Consider the following 19,982-nt stretch of genomic DNA (forward strand, 5'->3'; position numbering starts at 1 on the left):
GAAAGCAAAAGAATGGCTACAAATGAATATTAATACCAAGTGAGGCTATTCACTGAGATCTTTCTTTGAGGAGAACATTACTCTCATAGGAGCTAACTGGCCTTTACAACGGAAAGAAGAAAATCTAGCTGGAGAAAAGGAAGAAGTATCTAGAGAGAGAAAATATGGTAAAGCCAACATTCCCCTATTATTTCATGCAGCTAAGATAATTTTTCCCTATCTTTCCACCTACACCCAGCATACGTTTGTGAGCATGTCTACCTTTCCCTAGGGCCACCCCTAAAAGACGGCAAGGCTGGTAAAGTAATCACACCTAGCGTCCAAATCCAACCTGGCTGGCAACCTGAGTGTAGCATCACTGATATGTGCACATGGACAAGAAAAATTACAGGGAGAGGTAGAAAAATCAACCTTCATTAGTTAATTAGAGCTTTCAAATCATCCTCTGTTAAGGTGCCTGATCTAAAGTTATTTTTTAAAATATTAATGAGTTCCAAGTGGAAACCCTTGTTTAAACACGTATGTATTTGTGTATTTGCTATTCTACTCCTCAATGTCAAGTTTTATTTAAAATAAATTGTTAAAGCTTGAGATGAATTAACTCGTTATTCAAAACTTCCAGTGAGGTACTGTGTATAATTTATGAATACATTTTGGTGTAATTTCTGGGAAGTGTTTCAGAATCCCTGTGTTTATGCATGTGCATACAAAGAAAACCATTTGTTCTAAGCAAATATGACAAACTAACTTCTATGTTGTTAGTCGACCGGTTTTAAAATTATTCCATGGAAATTCTCCCGAATAAAATCTCTTTTGAGCGAATTCAACAAATACTAGAAACTAAATCTGAAAGTACCTCCTGGGTCAGCTAAGGCAAGATTTCATTTATAAAAGATTTAAACAGATAAATGATTCAATGTATTAAGTTCTAAGGGACAGAAACATGTTTAAGTAAAGAGCCATACTCACCATGGGCAATGATGATCCATCTTCAAAATACATCTAAAAAAATAATAAACACACACACACATACACAAAACTTAACACCTCATAAAATTTTAATCCCATTAAGTACAAAAAGGAAATATAAAAGTTATTTAGAAAGAGTTGTGGCAAGTAAAATATTGCAAAATTACTTATCTAAAAATTAAATAAATGATGGTAAAAGTCCTCATCTTAAATAAACACTATAGCCAATTTCAGTTATGATATGTAACTACAGAATTTTCAAAATGTATATACTTTAAAATACAAATCAAAAAACTCACTTCCTAAAAACAATTCAATTTGTTAACATACAATTACCTCATGTTAAACAAAGTGCAAAATGTCAACAGATTTACAAAGTCTGGATAAAACTTTACCTTAAATACCCATCTTTAAGCTAAGCAGCACAGTCCTTGTGGTACATTAAGTATCTAACAATATCTGATTATCGTGAAGTCAAAGGAGCTATCTTTATAAAGGTGAAGAAAGAGTCACAGAATTATTCGGTCAACAGAACTAGCCAAGTCTCAGCTGCCAAAATTCATGCACTTCCTCACATCAGTGTGAATCTGGGGGAAAAGGGACAATTAGGTGACTGTGGCCCTAAGCCACACTCGTATGAATGCAAGGGACTGTCCAGTTAAAGGTCTCAGAAGCACGATTAAGGAAAAAAAGGAAATGATCTGGAAAACAGTGAGGAAAGAAACAATATCAATTAAAAAGACCACCAGCATGTAGAGATTTAGAAGTAAAAGGTTTTCTTACTTATCACAGACGGAGCAGTGATGGCAGCGGTCTGGTTTTATGAGTTGGCATCTGTCACAATATCGGATTGCTAGGGACAAAAAGCTCCACTTAGTCTTAGACTTAACACTGAATTGAATATACAATTAAAAGGCTTTTATCAGCTATCCAAATTTAACTTCTAAAAAAGCAAAGTGAATTTGAATTTGGTAAAAATGAGATATTCAACTGTGTAAATACAAAAATAGAATGACGCCTACAGCCTCAGTTTTCTTCCTTCCTTTTTCTCCCTTTCTTGCCTTTCTTTCTTCTCCTTCCTTCCCTCCCTCCTTTCTTTCTTTTCTTTTTCCTTTTCTTTTCTTTCTCTCTTTTAAAGTAATCTCTACACCCAACATGGGGCTCGAACTCATGACCCTGAGATCAAGATTCGCTCACTCCTCTGACTGAGCCAGCCAGATGCCCCCCAGCCTCAGTTTTCTAACGAGGTTTCTCAAGAACAGAGAGTCTTTGGGGGGAATGTTTTCTAAGGCATTCCTACTTGTCAATAATGATAGCAAGGCTCATAAAGGGTGCAAATATGTCCATTTCTATCAAAGTAAACCCAATGTCTCCCTCAAGTAAATTAACTTCTTTCCTGTACCCTACCAGGATAAGTACCTGAAGAAACAACCACATTTTAGAAGTTTTATGAGAAATACATTTTAGAAATTTGTGAATAAACTCTATTAGTTGTTTAAATTGGGAAAGAGCTCACATGTTCTCTGTCAGGTAAGACACAAGATTAGAAGTGAGTATTATACTAGAAGTACTTCCAATACTGAATTTTTAAAAAATTTTTTTACTATGTTATGTTAGTCACCATACAGTACATCCTTAATTTTTGATGTAGTGTTCCATGATTCATTGTTTGTGTATAACACCCAGTGCTCCATGCAATACGTGCCCTCCTTAATACTGAATTGTAATTCTTGTAATGAAAATCCTGATCCTTTCTTCTCTAATATAGATATCAAAGACAATTATGGATGTCTAATTTGGAGATGGTATTTCAGTACACAGACATCTTACAAGATGCAAGCAGTCTATCAAAATTACAGGAGAACAATTATTAAGTGGGTCACAGGATCAGTAAAAGCCCAAATAGTGAATTTAAAATTTGGAAAAAGTACTTGCAACAAGTAATTACCACTGTTATATTAGCTAATAGTATGATCTCTGAAAAAAGCACCAGTTGCTTAATCCTAAGATGAGGATGAGCTTTTTTCAGACAAGACCTATATGGAATTGTTTTCAATATTAAAATAAGTTCTCAATCATCCCCCTTACAACTCTCCTTTTTCGGGACCTACAGAGATTAATGGCTTGGCGGGCTCATCTCCTGAAGGAAGAAGTCTTGTAGCTACATTCCAGAGAAAGCTACACAGTACCACTGGCTCACGAAGAGTATTAAAGTGTAAGGCAGTATTATCCAGAAGAAATATAATGTGAGCCACCGGTGTACTTTTACATTCTCTAGGAGCTATATTAAAATAAATAAAAAGCAACAGGGAAATTAATTTTAAGAAAATGTAATATTTGACCTAATATATCAAAAATATTATTTTGACATATAATTAATACACAAATGTTAATCACATATTTTACATTTCTTCATACCAAGCCTTTGAAAACTATTATATATTTTTTACACTTATAGTTGCACTTTAAGTGGTGAGTTTGGTGGGCAACGCTAGATTCTCTCCAGATGGTGATTATCTGTACTTCAAAGCAGCACACTAGGAAAAAACCAACAAACAACAAAACAAAACAAAACAAAACCTCTCATATCAAAGTGGGTAATAACTCACAGTAAATCAAAACAGTGTAGAAATAAGTTTTTTGTTTATAGTCTTTCATAAACAGAAATTTAGTCTCTTAGTGAAAAACAAACAAACCACAAACCCATTTACAATTGCACCAAAAATAATAAGATACCTAGAAACAAACCTAACCAAAGAGGTGAAAGATCTGTATTCTGAAAACTATAAAAAAATGCTGAAAGAAACTGATGACATGAAGAAATGGAGAAATATTCCATGCTCATGGATCGGAAGAATTAACATAGTTAAAATGTCCATGCTACCCAGAGCAATCTACACTTTCAATGCTATCCCGATCAAAATATCAATGACATTTTTCAAAGAACTGGAACAAACAGCCCTTAAATTTGTGTGGAACCAGAAAAGGCCACGAATCGCCAAGGAAGTGTTGAAAAGGAAAAACAAAGCTGGGGGCATCACAATGCCGGATTTCGAGCTGTACTACAAAGCTGTGATCACAAAGACAGCATGGTACTGGCACAAAACAGACACATAGACCAATGGAACAGAATAGAGAACCCAGAAATGGACCCTCGGCTCTTTGGGTAGCTATCTTTGATAAAGCAGGAAAAAACATCCAGTGGAAAAAAGACAGTCTCTTCAATGAAGGGTGCTGGGAAAATGGGACAGCTACATGCAAAAGAATGAAACTTGACCACTCTCTCACACCATACACAAGGATAAACTCCAAATGGATGAAAGACCTCGATGTGAGACAGGAATCCATCAAAGTCCTAGAGGAGAGCATAGGCAGCAACCTCTACGATATCGGCCACAGCAACCTTTTTCATGACACATCTCCAAAGGCAAGAGAAACAAAAGAAAAAATGAACTTGTGGGACTTCATCAAGATAAAAAGCTTCTGCACAGCCAAGGAAACAGTCAAAAAAAACTAAGAGGCAGCCCACGGAATGGGAGAATATATTTGCAAATGGCACTACAGATAAAAGACTGGTATCGAAGATCTACAAAGAACTTCTCAAACTCAATATGCGAGAAACAAATAAACAAATCATAAAATGGGCAGAAGATATGAACAGATGCTTTTCCAATGAAGACATACAAATGGCTAACAGACACATGAAAAAATGTTCAAAATCATTAGCCATCAGGGAAATTCAAATCAAAACCACACTAAGATACCACCTTATGCCAGTTAGAATGGCAAAAATTGACAAGGCAAGAAACAACAATCGTTGGAGAGGATGTGGAGAAAGGGGATCCCTCCTACATTGTTGGTGGGAATGCACATTGGTACAGCCACTCTGGAAAACAGCATGGAGGTCCCTTAAAAAGTTAAAAATTGAGCTACCCTATGATCCAGCTATTGCATGACTGGGTATCTACCCCAAAGATACAGACGTAGTGAAGAGAAGGGCCATATGCACCCCAATGTTCATGGCGGCATTGTCCACAATAGCTAAACCGTGGAAGGAGCCGAGATGCCCTTCAACAGATGACTGGATTAAGAAGATGTGGTCCATATATACAATGGAATATTACTCAGCTATCAAAAAAGAACGATTTCTCAACATTTGCTGCAACATGGATGGCACTGGAGGAGATAATGCTGAATGAAGTGAGTCAAGCAGAGAAAGACAATTATCGTGTGGTTTCTCTCATCTATGGAACATAAGAACTAGGAAGATTGGTAGGAGAAGAAAGGATAAAGAAAGGGGGGTAATCATAAGGGGGAATGAAGCATGGGAGACTGTGGACTCTGCGAGGCAGACTGAGGGCTTCGGGGGGGAGGGTGGTGGGGGAATGGGATAGACTGGTGATGGGTAGTGAGGAGGGCACGTATTGCATGGTGCACTGGGTGTTGTACGCAACTGATGAATCATCGAACTTTACATCAAAAACCAGGGATGTACTGTATGGTGACTAACATAATATAATAAAAAAAATATGATTAATAAAAAAAAAGAAAAAAAGAGGAAAAAAAGACCTAAATATAAGACAGGAAACCATAAAAACCCTGGAAGAGATCACAGGCAGTAATTTGTCTGACATGGGCCATAGCAGCTTTTTCTAGATAGGTCCCCTGAGGCAAGGGAAACAAAAGCAAAAATAAATTATTGGGACCACATCAAAATAAAAGCTTCTGCATGGTGAAAGAAACAATCAACAAAGCTAAAGGGTAACCTAGAGAATGGAAGAAGATATTTGCAAATGATATATCTGATAAAGGTTAGTATCCAAAATATATAAAGAACTTACACAAATCAACACCCAAAAACAAATAATCCAATTAAAAATGGGCAAAAGACATGAACAGACGTTTTTTCCAAATAAGACACGCAGATGGCCAACAGACTCATGAAAAGATGCTCATCATTATCATCAGGGAAATACAAATCTAAACTATAATGAGATACCACCTCATACCTGTCAGAATGGCTAAAATCAGTAACACAAGAAACAGCAGGTGTTGGTGAGGATGTGGAGAAAGGGGAACTCTTGTGCACTGTGGGTGGGAATGCAAACTGGTGCAGCCACTGTGGAAAACAGTATGGAGGATCCTCAAAAAGTTAAAAATAGAACTACTCTACCATCCAGCAATCGCACTACTGGATTTATACCCAAAAAATAAAAAACCACTAATTCAAAGGAATACATGCACCCCTATGTTTAGAGCAGCATTATTCACAATAGCCAAGATACAGAAGCAGCCCAAGTGTCCACTGATTGATGAATGGATAAAGAATATATGCCATATATATATATATGAATGAAATATATATATATATATGAATGAAATATATATATATGAATGAAATATATATATATGAGTGAAATATATATATATATATATATATATATATATATATATATGAATGAAACTGGAAGAAGAATGAAACTGGATCATTCCCTTACACCATACACACACACACACACACACAATGGGATATTACTCAGTCATAAAAAAGAATGCAATCTTGCCATTTGCAATGACATGGATGGAGCTAGAGTATAATGCTAAGTGAAATAAGTCAGAGAAAGACAAATACCATATGATTTCACTCATATGTGGAATTTAAGAAACAAAACAAATGGACAAAGGCAAAAAGAAGAAAAAAGAGAGAGAGACAAACCAAGAAACAGACTCTTAACTATGGAAAACAAATTGATGATTACCAGAGGGAGGTGGGTGAAGGGGATGGATAAACAGGAGATGAGGATTAAGGACAGCACTTGTCATGATGAGCACCAGGTGATTAAAATAAAAACTAAAAAAAATTCTATGTGCCATATCATATTCAATGAAAATTATCCTGTTGTAATTTAAAATGAGCCACCTGGTTATCATGTAAAAGCTCCTAACAGTCAAGGAGAATTTTAACTGTCTTGTTTTAATTTTTTCAGAGCTTATTCAAATATTACTTATGTAATTTAAAACCTTTTGGGTAATGCTGAGAAGAAAACGTTATCAACTTCTGTGTACAAAATGATAAGCTCCATCACCTCTAGTTGTTACCTATTAGTCAAAGTCTGCAAAAAAAAAAAAAAAAATGTAGAAAAAGATCCAGGGCAAGAGAGAGCTAAAAAAGCAAAGAGTCCTCGTTAATAAGAATAAAAATAAAAACCAATATAATAAAGTTAGGCGATCCTCGTAAGAAAGCAGAAGATGGTTGGATCAGAAGAAAGTACGGGACAAACAGGCGAGATGAGCAGCGTTGTTAATATCCTGCTTTACTTCCCCCCATGCTCAAGTGTGTATGTGGTCGAATTTTTCTCTGTGTAGGACAGTCAGTTTAATCCAGGCAGCTGACATCTTTCTCTTTGGGGTCTGGAGGAAGTACTGTGGATTTAGAATGGATCGCAAAATCTGAAATTACATTACCATTCACTTTCTTCAGTTCTCTCTATAAAATATAAAGTGCATGCACATCAACTGAACTTTTCAGTTGCTTTTGTCCACAGAATTTCTCAGGGTGAAGAAGTAAGTTTTCCAAAACCCAAGGGTCTTGGCTGGGGGTGAGGTAAGAAGCACCTCTCTCACAGTCCTGCCTTGGCGGTACCGTGGCTGCTCCATTGAGCGTCCATTCTGCCCTGTAAGTTTTCCTTTACATTCTGCATCATCCACAGGGGAATCAATCAGACCAACTCAATCTATTTATTATACTTTGTGTGTGATTTAATTTAGTCAGTGACTCTAGTCAGTTAACATTGATTTTGCAGGCATCCGGAATTTTTGCTCTGAAAATATAAGCAAAGACTGTATTAGGAGATCCAGACTGCATACCACACTGTCACAAATCTTAAGAACCCTAAATTCATCTCGGGAGATAGGGATTCGATACCTGAGAGGAACAAGAGACTGACAGTCTTAACATTATGTAGACTACACAAAGAGATGACTTATAAATCCAAAGTGTAGTTGTTACTATTAACGAAAATTAATACTTTGTTATGGTGTGACTTATGCTTCCTCTCTTTCTCTGAACCCAGTGTGTCAAGGGGTATAGTAGAAAAGCCCTGAACTAGGAATGAATGTGGAGACTAGTTCTTCCTACCTGATACTGTCACAGGCATTAACGAGTTTTGGAAACTTGTGCAGTAATTTACTTTTAGGGGGCTTAAATTTCCTCAATATTTGCTTAGGCTAATATAGGGTCAAAATACATAAACGTCTATAAGCACAGCTCTGTCTTTGTAGGATAGAACCCGTGGCATTAATATTAAATCAGGGGCCACTTGCGCATTGAGAAACAGGGAAAACAAACAGGAAAAAACTGCAAGACTTTGACTTAGATTCAATTAGGATTCTCAAGTGAGTTAGAAACAAATATAAATAATATAAAAATATTAATGAGATATTTTACATTCTTTTTTCCATACTAAATCTTTGAAACCAGTTGTGTATTTTACATTTAAAGCACAACTCGATTCGGAGTGGCCACGTTTTAAGTGCTCAACACCCACACGGGGTTGGTGGCCACCAAAGTGGGTGGCACAGGCCTACAGTTCCAAAATTTCTCAGTGAGTCTTGGTGGACACAATCAATAGTCTGTGTGTGTCCATTTTTAAGACAATTCTTTAATTAGATAGCTGTTAAACTATCTAAAAAAAATCTTGACCCAGGTAAAAGAGATTATTAACGGAATTGCATTTGTCAAAAAAAAAAAAAAAGGAAAGAAATGAAAATTACCATACAATTTAAAGATACATTATATCAATACATTAAGTTTCATACACTTTATACAATTACTGCTTTAAATTTATGTAACATTACCAATGTTATGTTCATTATAGATATTGCTCCCTTCAATTAAATAATAGGAAGATCTAGAATTAAAACTTTAAAACTTGAAAAATAAATACAACTACAAATCAAGATTCCAGCAGTTCTAACGTCTCCACTGAGTCCCAACTGAGTAACTAGAGAAGCCACAGGAGAAGTGACATCAGTGCGGATGTGGGTGAGATCTCTGTGACCCGCTGTTGTTCACGTGTCTGTTTTATGGAATTGTATAGGAGAGATTTAATAACCACCCAAGACAGAGCACAATGATTTTTGATGAGGGTCTGACAGTTCCAAGTATATATATATGCTGACAGTCATTATCATGTACCTCCAGACATGGTCCTGGTATAGACGGGAAGATCTTTGGCTGCTCGCCTAAGAACTTCCTGATGGGCTTCTCCTCTTGGCTCTCTCTCCAACAATTCTTTCTCTGCATAAGAGAGATGGAACTGTGGAAGGAAATTAAATTTCAGTCAGTGTTCTCAAGAAATAGCACACTGGTCTACTACACCTACACAAAGGTATATATAAAATATTAATGGTATCTATCATATAGATTCAGAGTGGTAATAGAGTTTGAATCTGGGCAAGTCTGTTAATTCATTGGAGCATTAGCTGATGCATCTAGAAAAAGGGAGTAATTAATAATTCCTACTTCCTCAGATGTTTGTGAAACTCCAGAGGAATAGAGTACGTAAAACTGTTTTATCAACTGTACAGTTCTACCCCAGTATTAGTTATATTAATAAATGAAATGGCAAAATAAACAAATATGGCTCAATGGATACATTTTTCAACTTAATATTATTAGGAATAAAAATAGAAACAAACCCATCAAGCCTGTTTTCTCATCTAAGTGAATTTTAACTTAGGGATAATCATTACATGAACTCTTTAGCACTCCAGAGAACTAATCATGCATTTTACTTCTTAAACTGCCAATGTGGCCTACCCAATTAAAAAATACATATTTGAGAAAAATCAAATTGGTTTGGGCTACATACACACACACACACACAATCACAAAAAACAGTTTTAAAAGTCTGTATAAGGGGATCCCTCCTACATTGTTGGTGGGAATGCAAGTTGGTACAGCCACTCTGGAAAACAGTGTGGAGGTCCCTTAAAAAGTTAAAAATTGAGCTACCCTATGATCCAGCTATTGCACTACTGGGTATTTACCCCAAAGATACAGACGTAGTGAAGAGAATGGCCATATGCACCCCAGTGTTCATAGCAGCATTGTCCACAATAGCTAAATCGTGGAAGGAACCGAGATGCCCTTCAACAGATGACTGGATTAAGAAGATGTGGTCCATATATACAATGGAATATTACTCAGCTATCAGAAAGAACGAGTTCTCAACATTTGCTGCAACATGGACGGCACTGGAGGAGATAATGCTAAGTGAAATAAGTCAAGCAGAGAAAGACAATTATCATATGGTTTCTCTCATCTATGGAACATAAGAACTAGGAAGATCGGTAGGAGAAGAAAGGTAAAGAAAGAGGGAGTAATCAGAAGGGGGAATGAAGCATGAGAGACTATGGACTCTGAGAAACAAACTGAGGGCTTCAGAGGGGAGGGGGGTGGGGGAATGGGATAGACTGGTGATGGGTAGTAAGGAGGGCACGTATTGCATGGTGCACTGGGTGTTATACGCAACTAATGAATCATCAAATTTTACATCAAAAAAAATAAAAATAAAAAAAAATAATAAAAGTCTGTATAAAAAAGTATAAATGTGTTCCAGGAGACACGTACAAGGATATTCACAGCATCAACGTTTGAAATGTAAAAATTAAACACAACCTAAATGTCCATCAAAAGGATAACAGATAAATAAATTGGAATATGATATATCCACATAATTGAATACTGTATTACACTGAACAATTAATGAACTACAGCTGTTTGCAACAGAGAATCTCAACATACTGCTGAACAACAGACCATTTTATAGAACATATATAGAAGGATTCCATTTATGTAAAATTTTAAAACCAGAAAGCTATACTCTATATTATATGTATATATATACATATAATAAAATTATAAAGAAAAACAAGAGAATGATTAACACAAAAGTTCAGGAAAGTAGTTACTGCTCGAGGAATGCACGGAAATGCAATATGAAAGTACACAGGAAATACCAAAAATATAAATAATATTTTCAATAATACTTGGGTGACTTTAGGGCTTTTCATTGTATTATTCTTTAAAATGTGCATTACATATACTTTTTTTGTACATATATTTCACAATTTAAGTTTTTAAAAAGTGATCTAATTATGTCAACGAAGGAAAGAAATGCAATTTCTTGAAAATGAGGTCATGATGTTTGAGCCTAAATCTTTCTCTTTTGGAGAAATAAAAATTAAAAATCTTTGTTTAGAGGTTGACAATTCTATTGAGGTTATTTTAAAAAGAAAAACAAATCTCCAGTTTTCAAATGCAGATAATTTCTAAGTTACCAAAACATTCCCATATGCATGACACTCACTTTAAAATTTCAGACCCATTAAGGTAAAGAAAATAAAAAGTTTTCTCTAAGTATAAATTTACATAACACAAATTATTCTAAATTAGTATATCAAATTTACTGGCATTAAACTAGTAGGTATGTTATAGTTAAGTCTTTAAGAGTTTCTAAGGTAACAAAAAAAGTATACTCCACATTAAATATTCTTTCTGTTATACAGCCACAGCATCTGCTTTCCTATTAATTTCGTAGTGTTTCAAAATTACACTTCAACCAGTCCTTTCTCAAATGAATACAAATAACAAATAAATGAAGGTCACATTTATGAAGGCATAGTGCATTCTTTTAATCAGCTGCTCTTCACTTGCTTGCTACCTAAAATCTCAGTTTTAAAAAAATGAGTAACAGAACTGAAAGACTGAGTCCTCAGATGTTTAATGCTTTTATTAATAAATAAACAACACCCTGCATCAGGTCCAGAAAGCCAAACACAGGTTGGTAGAATTATTACTCGTATAATATAGATGTCCAAATATCTAATTCTACCTTGGAATGCACCAAATATACAGTCCTTTCCCCCAGAACACTTTAATGTGCAAAGGTATGTCATAGATTTGAAGAAAGATGATATCTGTAGAGATCTGAAAGAATGGAAGATCTCCTAGGGTGGAAAAGAGAACGTCCCTGACCTACCACCAACCTGCAGGGTAAGGCAGTCCTCTGGCCAATTAATGCATGCTCTTTTGTATTGTTTAAATAGTTTTATCAACTTTAAAAGTTTAGATTTATAGAAAATTTGAGAAAATATTACATGGCTCCCATATATCTTCTTACCAAATTGCCCACATTATTAAACAACACACATTAGTACATTAGTGTATATTTACCACAATTAGTGAATAAATACTGAAAATTATTAACAAAAGTCCATAGTTTATTCAGATTTCTTTAGTTTTCTTTAGTTTCTACTGAATATCTTTTTCTGTTCCAGAATCCTATCCAGTATACCACAGTACATTTATTTGTCCTATCTCCTTAAGTTCCTCTTAGCTGTGACAGTTTTTCAGATTTTCCCTGTTTTTGTCAACCTTGACAGTCTTGAATATTCTGGTCAGCTATTTTATAAGATGCTTCTCTATTAAAATTTGTCTGATGTTTTTCTCATGACTGGTCTGAGATGAATTGTCAGGGGGATGAAGACCACAGAGGTCAAGTGCCATTCTCATCACATCCCACCAAGGGGATATGCTATCCACATCGCCTATCAGTGCTGACACTGGTCACCTGGTTGAGGCAGTGTTTGTCAGGTTTCTCCACTCTAAAGTTCCTCATGATTTTCCCTTTTCCATCCTGTACTCTTTGAAAGAAATTCACCACACGCGGCCTATGTCTAGGGAGTAGGGATTTATTCTTGCCCTTCTTGAAGGCAGAGCATCCACATAAATTATTTGAAATTCTTCTATAAAAGAGATTTTTCTCCCCATTCATTCCTTTATTCACTTATTTATATCAGTAGACTCATAGATTATTTATTTTATACTTTGGGTTATAATACAATACTATTTTATTTATTTTACTGCTCAGATTGTTCTAGCTTTGGTCATTGGGAGTTTTCAATTGGCTCCTGCATCCCTGGGACATGCCACCATCAACCTACAGATGGTCCCCAACTTACAATGGTTCAATTATTTTTTTGACTTTACAATGGTGTGAAAGTGATACATGTTCACCAGAAACCATACTTCAAAGTCTGAATTTATATCTTCTCCCAGGCTAGTGATATTCAGTAATGATCCTCTCTCATGACGCGGGGTGACGGCAGCAAGCCACAGCTTCCGCCAGCCACACGATCACAGGAGCAAACAACCGATATACTTAACAACCATGTTGTCCCCATACAACCACTGTTCTTCACTTTCACTACAGTATTCAATAAATTAAACAATTTATTATAAAATAGGCTTTGTGTTTATGATTTTGCCTAAATGTAGGCTAACGTAAGTGCTCTGAATGTGTCGGGTCGGCTAGGCTAAGCTATCATGCTCAATGGGTTAGATGGATTAAACGCATCTTTAACTTACTATATTTTCAACTTATAATGGGTTCATCAGGACATAACCCCATTATAAGTCGAGAAAATGCTCTATTTTGGTTTATTTTATTTACTTTTGAGCACTACCTTACTTTTCATCACTATAAGATGCTCTGGCTCATCTTTTTTAATTTTAATTTTTATTTAAGCATAATTAACATACAATGTTACATTAGTTTCAGGTGTACAACATATAGATTCAACAATTCTATACATTAGTCCGTGCTCACCATGTTAAGTGTTGTCACCATCTGTCACCATACATTATTAAAATACTATTGACTATATTCCCTATGCCATAATTTTCATGTCTGCGATTTATTTATTTTATAACTGAAGTTTCTACCTCTTACTCCCCTTTATCTATTTCACCCCCCCCACACTCTTATTTCCTGCCCTAGTTCTAGAATCAACCATTTCTCCAAGGATTCCTCCATCCTCACCTAGAAAACGGTATTAGAAACCAAGATCTGAAATCAAACTGAGTTTTCAGGTTAAAGAAGAGTATAATTTTAAGAGGATATCCAAATTAAGAAAAAAACCTGAAATCTAATAACAAGTAGAAAACTCACAGAATTGTATTTTCTGCTAGTGTTTTTCACATAGGACTAAAAGAACATATAATCTCATCAACATCTAAAATGTACAAATTAAAACATAGAACAGTTCTGCCCGTTAAACTGGCAACCAGTGGCTTTCTTAATGACAACATGTAATGCCAAAGTTCTGATAAAATTGTTGGCACTGTAACTTGTTACCATTCTCTTTTCAAACAATTTGGCAAGTAACTGAAATTTCTTTGATCGAGTAATTTGACTTTTGAGAATTTATATTAAGGAAATAATCCAAAATATAGGTAAAAAGTGTGTATAAAACATGTACAAACATGTTAAAATTATTTATAATACAAAAAGTTGGGATCAGCCTAAAATTCCAAGTTGGGATGTGACAGAGCAAATTTTTACATATTTCATTTACATTTTATGCCATTATTAAAAATGACAAAAAACAAATGATGGACTATTATGTGGGAAAAAAACTAGAATATGTGCATGTTGACTACAACTAGGAAAAATAACTCGAAAGAAATTCAGCATGTAAACTGGCTATATTAGCATGGAGTGGTTTTTTTTCCCCTTTCTCTTTTTGTTTAGTCTCCATTTTCAAAGTATAATTTAGTATGATTATCTTACTTTCATGGGAAAAAATCTTATAAATTGAAAAAACTATTAGCAATTTAAAAATCTTGTTATATAAAAAGGTAAATTTTAGTTTCAGATTAGAATTATCTCAATAGTAACAAGAACATATTAACATTATTTTCTTATATAACCTCTTCTCCTGCTACTTTAGTCCCATTTTTTCTAAGATTTTTAGCAGCTAAGAGCAGTCTATGGTCAATTTAAGTCAAGGACCCCTCATTTTGCAATGGGAGGGTCTCTGGTTGCTGACCAATTAAAAGATTAGGGCGAGATCTTGCATTTTATTAATGGAGTAACTCAAGATTCTTAGCCAGCAAAGTCAGGGCTTTTTCTTTCATAATAATGGTCTCCAAATTCTTCTGACCATGGACCCATCAGTAAAAAAATAATTTCAGACCGATATGCATACTTATTTATATATTTATTATTAGCTGTTATATACGAAACCTTATATATAAGACTTTATATATATTTTATACTTTATATATATTTTACATATTTCTATGCCTTATATACATAACTTAATTTAAAAAAAAAAAGAACATTAAAAACATAATATATAAATGGAAGTACTGCTACTTTTTCCCAACTGATGTCCTGGCTGCATCCCCCCCACACACACACCCCACTGTGGTATCCACTTTCCATACCAGAGCACGGTATACTGGCAAGAGTGTGGACTTGATGGTCTGAACAACTTCACTTTGAATGCTAGCTCTGCCACACACTGGCTTTAGATGCCCTGAGATAATTAGCTAACATTCAGAGCCTACTGCTCCATTTGTAAAGCGGTAATAAATAGTATCTCTCTTACACAGTTGTAGGAATAAAATAAAGCATATGGTTTTTTTTTTTTTTTTTTTTTTTTAGAAAAATCACCAACAAAGCCTGCTACCGGTGTAAATCACTGTCCTCAATCTCAACCGCTCCCTCAATACTGTGTTATTTCTTCCATGTTTTACATTTTACTTTCCCATCTCTCCAACCACTATTTCAAACGTCTGCTCTCTCCAGCCTCGGTCAACCTCCCTCTCTCCCATTTGCAGCCAATGATCTCACATATACTTTTAGGGAGAAATTAGAAGTTACTTCAACCTCTGTCAAAGCTATAAGGACAAACCTGCATCTCACATAACTAACATATAACTTTTACTCTCTGTCCACTCATTTAGCAAATACTTACTGAGTACCTTTTATGGGTCAGATACTGCTCTAGGTACTGGCGATGGGTCAGTGAACATAACAGATAAAGTTCACGCCATTGCAGAGCTTACATTCTAAGAATAATATAAAAAATGAATATGGCATGAGTTATCAAATGCTATGCTATGGGGGAAAATAGAGCAAGGTTAAGCTTTATAGGGAATTCCCGGGATAGGAGTTTACCATTTTATACAGAGTGGTCAGGGAACGCCTCAAAGATAAGGAAGGTATCATTTGAGCAGAGACATAGAGATACGAAGTAAGTAATGGACATGGTCACGCAGTTATCTGTGGAAAGGATGTTGCAGGTCAAGGCTTCGAGACCCCCGAAACATGCATATTGACCTATGGGCAAGGAGACGAGAATGTGACTAAGGCAGCATTGAAGAGAGTCAGAGAGGTGGTGTCGGGGCAGGGCATGTGCAGCCTTTTAAGCTACAGTTGATAATTGCGTTTTTACTCTGAGCGAGTTTGGATATTAAAGGAAAGTTCTGAGCAAAAGAATGATATGATCTGTCTTATGGTTTGAAAGGATCCCCAGATACTATGTTGAAAATACACAGAATAGGGAAACTGGTTGAAAGGGCTGTCAGACGTAGAGCGGAAGAGTTAAAGTTGATTTTAGACTTCCAGCTTCGGGGTAAAGGAAGAAATTTTGCAGGGCTCTGGGAAGGGAATGTAGACAAGACTGTAAATAGTGAAACCCCATGGGAGACTACAATGTCTCAGATAAAAGAGACAACTGAGACCCTGAATTAGGGTAATGGTATGAAAAAAAAAGAAGAAAGAAAAAAAGAGGGGGGTGTTGGAACCAAAAAAGAAAAATTAGGAAGTAAAAACATCAGCAGGATTTGGATGTTGGGGGAAGGGGCAAGGAAGTGGGAGAATTCCAGCCAAGGCTGCCAAGCTTCCAGAAGGCTGGAATGTCCAGAAGGATGAGCTGATGGCAGTGGTATTAACCAGTATAAGAAACAGATGAGTCACGGTTTGGGGAAGGGGGGGGGTGACTTCAGCTTTTGATGTGCTGTATCTGAGGTGTCAGTGGATTAAAGAGCTATGTTTGGCAGGGAAATATATAAGTTTGCAAAGGGAGAGGTCAGAGCTGGAAATAGATTTGGGAATTGTCAATACACAAGTCATAGGTAAAGCACCAGAGAGGACGAGATCACCTCCGACTGGAGTCTGCGTTCTTCTTCATACCTACAACTAAGATCAGATGGAGGTAAGAAAGATAATAGGAAAGAAGTAAACAGGGCAAGAGGGAGGGAAGAAAAGGTAGGAAAAAAATTAGTAGAGAGTAGAAGGAAAAAAGGCTACATGTAAAACATTTTAGGCCAAGCATACCACTAACTCTCTGCAAATATCTGTGGTTTTATTTTTAATATCCTTTCCCAGGTCATATAGCATATTTATTGGCCTTTTTGACCACAGCTGCATTTTAAACAGATTACCTCAGGGAACAATTTGCAGTGATGCCTAGACCTTTCTTTTTTCTTTTCTTTTCTTTTTTTTTTAAACTTGGCCAACTAAAACTCTACCATTATTACTGGAACAAAGTTTATTTCAATTCAACAAACATGTACTGGCCTAAGTGCCAACAATACAGAAATGAGTAAGACAGTCCTTTGCTCTAAGAACTTTTAACCAGAATGAAAGACTCAGAAACAAATAACTTAGAATGATCTTTTTGAAGTGTAAATTTGACCATATCACTCTACTTAAAACCTTCTGTAGCCCAGAATGCTATTCTCCTCTCCCCCAGTATCCACAATTTCCTTCTGACATGGTTAATTAATATGGCTAACATGGTCACTGTGAATAAAAATTACATTCCCAACCTTCTGCACAAAGAAATGTGGCCATATAACTAAGTTCTAAAGTAAGTAGAAAGTGTCCTAAAGTAAGTTGCTGGCAATAGCAACTTCTAGAAAGTATCCTTAAAGGGAAGGACATTTACTTCGACTCCTCTATCCTACTTCCTCTGACCTGCTGTCTGGAAGGTAGACATGATGGCTGGAACTGGAGCATCCATCTTAGGCCAAGAGGTTATGTTGGAAATGGTGGCTATACATGTCGGAACAAGAAGCTGCGGACTAGCTATAGACTTTGAATGTAAGAGAAGATGAGTTACATTGTTATTTTATTGTTGTTTCTGGTGCTTGACAGCCAACTGATCTACTGTTAGTATGATAATTGATAATTATAATATAGCAATGTCTATCTTCGGCTCTATCTATATATATCTATCCATCCACCCTGATGTCTGACTCTAAAGTAGAAATGGAACACACAACAGATTTAACATCAGATATATAATACTCAGCGCAAGTGAAAATTTAAGTATTTACCAACAGACACATTAATATAAACAGATCAGTACACTCACTAAGTTTGAAACATTAACAAAAAGACATAAAATTCATTCTTCAGACATCAGTATTACTGACTTCCAACTTTAGGATAACTCTATTAATATTTTAACTTACTTCTTTTGAAGGATTCATTGGTAATGTAAAGATAGTTTTCCAATATGACCAGACAAACATTGCAAAAAGTAGATGATAAGCAATCAGGCACACAACTGAAATGAGAAGAACATAACTATCATTATAATATACAAATACAAACTGAAATCATAATAGTCACAAAAGATCTACTTGTTCTAAATTAACCAAATTCTTTAATAATGTAATTATTTAATATCCCATGAAAGGAAAGCTTTCATCTGTAAGCAGGCCCATCTATTGGCCAAATGGCTACAGGAACTTCTCCTAAATTTTAAAAGTAGGCAGCTATGCCTGCAACTTTAAATAATAAACACACAATTAAACAAATGTTAAAACATTCAGGCTTTAAGAACCTTACTTCACTGACAAAGGATAGCAAAAGCAGTTCCTATTTGGGAAGATCTTTGCTAATTTTGCTTAGCTGTGGTCAAATCTGTTGGCCCTGATTGTTTAATGACTACATATTTAAACAGAGACCATCTGGATGAAAAGAGATTTCCTCCAACAGGAGTTCAAGTGTCTTGTTTATCACATGGGATAATTGTTAAGAAAAGCATACTTTTTTCAGGCAATGTATATAAATACACTTTGTATGGTGTTTTAGTCTTGAAATACTGTACTATGCAAATATAAAATATTAATTTTGTATACTGTGACTGATCAATTCTGGATAATACATTAATATATATATTAATTCTGTAAGACACAACTGAATAAAATATGCTAATTTAAAATACAGCATGTTTGGTATTTTAAAACTGTGTGGCAATTTTTTAAAGAATGATGATACTCTTCATTTATCATTTATCATCTTTTTAAAGAATGATGATACTCATGGAATCATTTAAAAATTCAGTTATCCATTCACGCACTTAAATTAGTGTGAAATGACTAGAGCTAATGACATTTTCCACAAACAATATGCGTGACTCAGGTATGGGGTAATACTGTGAGTTGAAACCGGAGATTGTTGATATTCCTCTATCTCAAAGCCACAGGAATCTCTGCACAATGGCTGCCGTTTCAAGCGAGAGGTCTTTGCCAAGCGTCTGACAGAATTCAGTCTGGAGACTGAGAGAAGTCTTTAACCCCACCTGGACTGCACATTCTCAAAGTATAATTTATTAGCTCCAACCAAATCTAAATGAATACTGTTTTCTTAATTCTTTTTAAAATCTTACATCTAAAACAATAGTAAAACATATCTTACCTTGTTCTCCAACATTTTCCATGGACACTACAGAAATAAACAGAAAGAAAGAGATAAGTAATAGATTATGACACGGCAAACACAGGGCCTGAAAGAGACGTAGGGCTCTCGAGTATGTTAATAATTTGGCTCTCCTTCAAACCAACGTTCTTTTTTTTTTTTTTTTAAGATTTTCATTTATTTATTTGACAGAGAGAAGACAGCCAGTGAGAGAGGGAATACAAGCAGAGGGAGTGGGAGAGGAAGAAGCAGGCTTCCAGAAGAAGAGCCTGATGTGGGGCTCGATCCCAGAACTCTGGGATCATGCCCTGAGCCGAAGGCAGACGCCCAATGACTAAGCCACCCAGGCGCCCCCAAACCAACATTCTTTAAATATTTGTTCAACTTTATTTAGAGGAGAGGTGAGCGCTGCGGGAGAGAGGGTGAAGAAGGAAGACTGGTGTCTGC

General features: G+C 35.7%; 1 protein-coding gene across 3 annotated transcripts in view; it reads right to left on the bottom strand.

The window, feature by feature from the left end:
- Positions 1-19,982, bottom strand: part of ZDHHC2 (zinc finger DHHC-type palmitoyltransferase 2) — a 67,994-nt gene that overhangs the window by 24,349 nt on the left and 23,663 nt on the right. For 2 of the 3 annotated variants that reach the window (XM_026508454.4, XM_044387548.3), the window contains exons 2-6: positions 19,536-19,562; positions 18,305-18,399; positions 9,167-9,287; positions 1,753-1,822; positions 970-1,002 (exon numbers count right to left, since the gene is read on the bottom strand). In XM_026508454.4, the coding sequence (XP_026364239.1) occupies positions 970-1,002; positions 1,753-1,822; positions 9,167-9,287; positions 18,305-18,399; positions 19,536-19,562 (346 nt within the window). The remainder of the gene's footprint in view (positions 1-969; positions 1,003-1,752; positions 1,823-9,166; positions 9,288-18,304; positions 18,400-19,535; positions 19,563-19,982) is intronic. The other variant, XM_057303383.1, reaches the window with a different exon arrangement.

This window comes from Ursus arctos, unplaced genomic scaffold (genome assembly GCF_023065955.2).
Source record: "Ursus arctos isolate Adak ecotype North America unplaced genomic scaffold, UrsArc2.0 scaffold_27, whole genome shotgun sequence".
In the NCBI taxonomy this organism is placed as follows: domain Eukaryota; kingdom Metazoa; phylum Chordata; class Mammalia; order Carnivora; family Ursidae; genus Ursus; species Ursus arctos.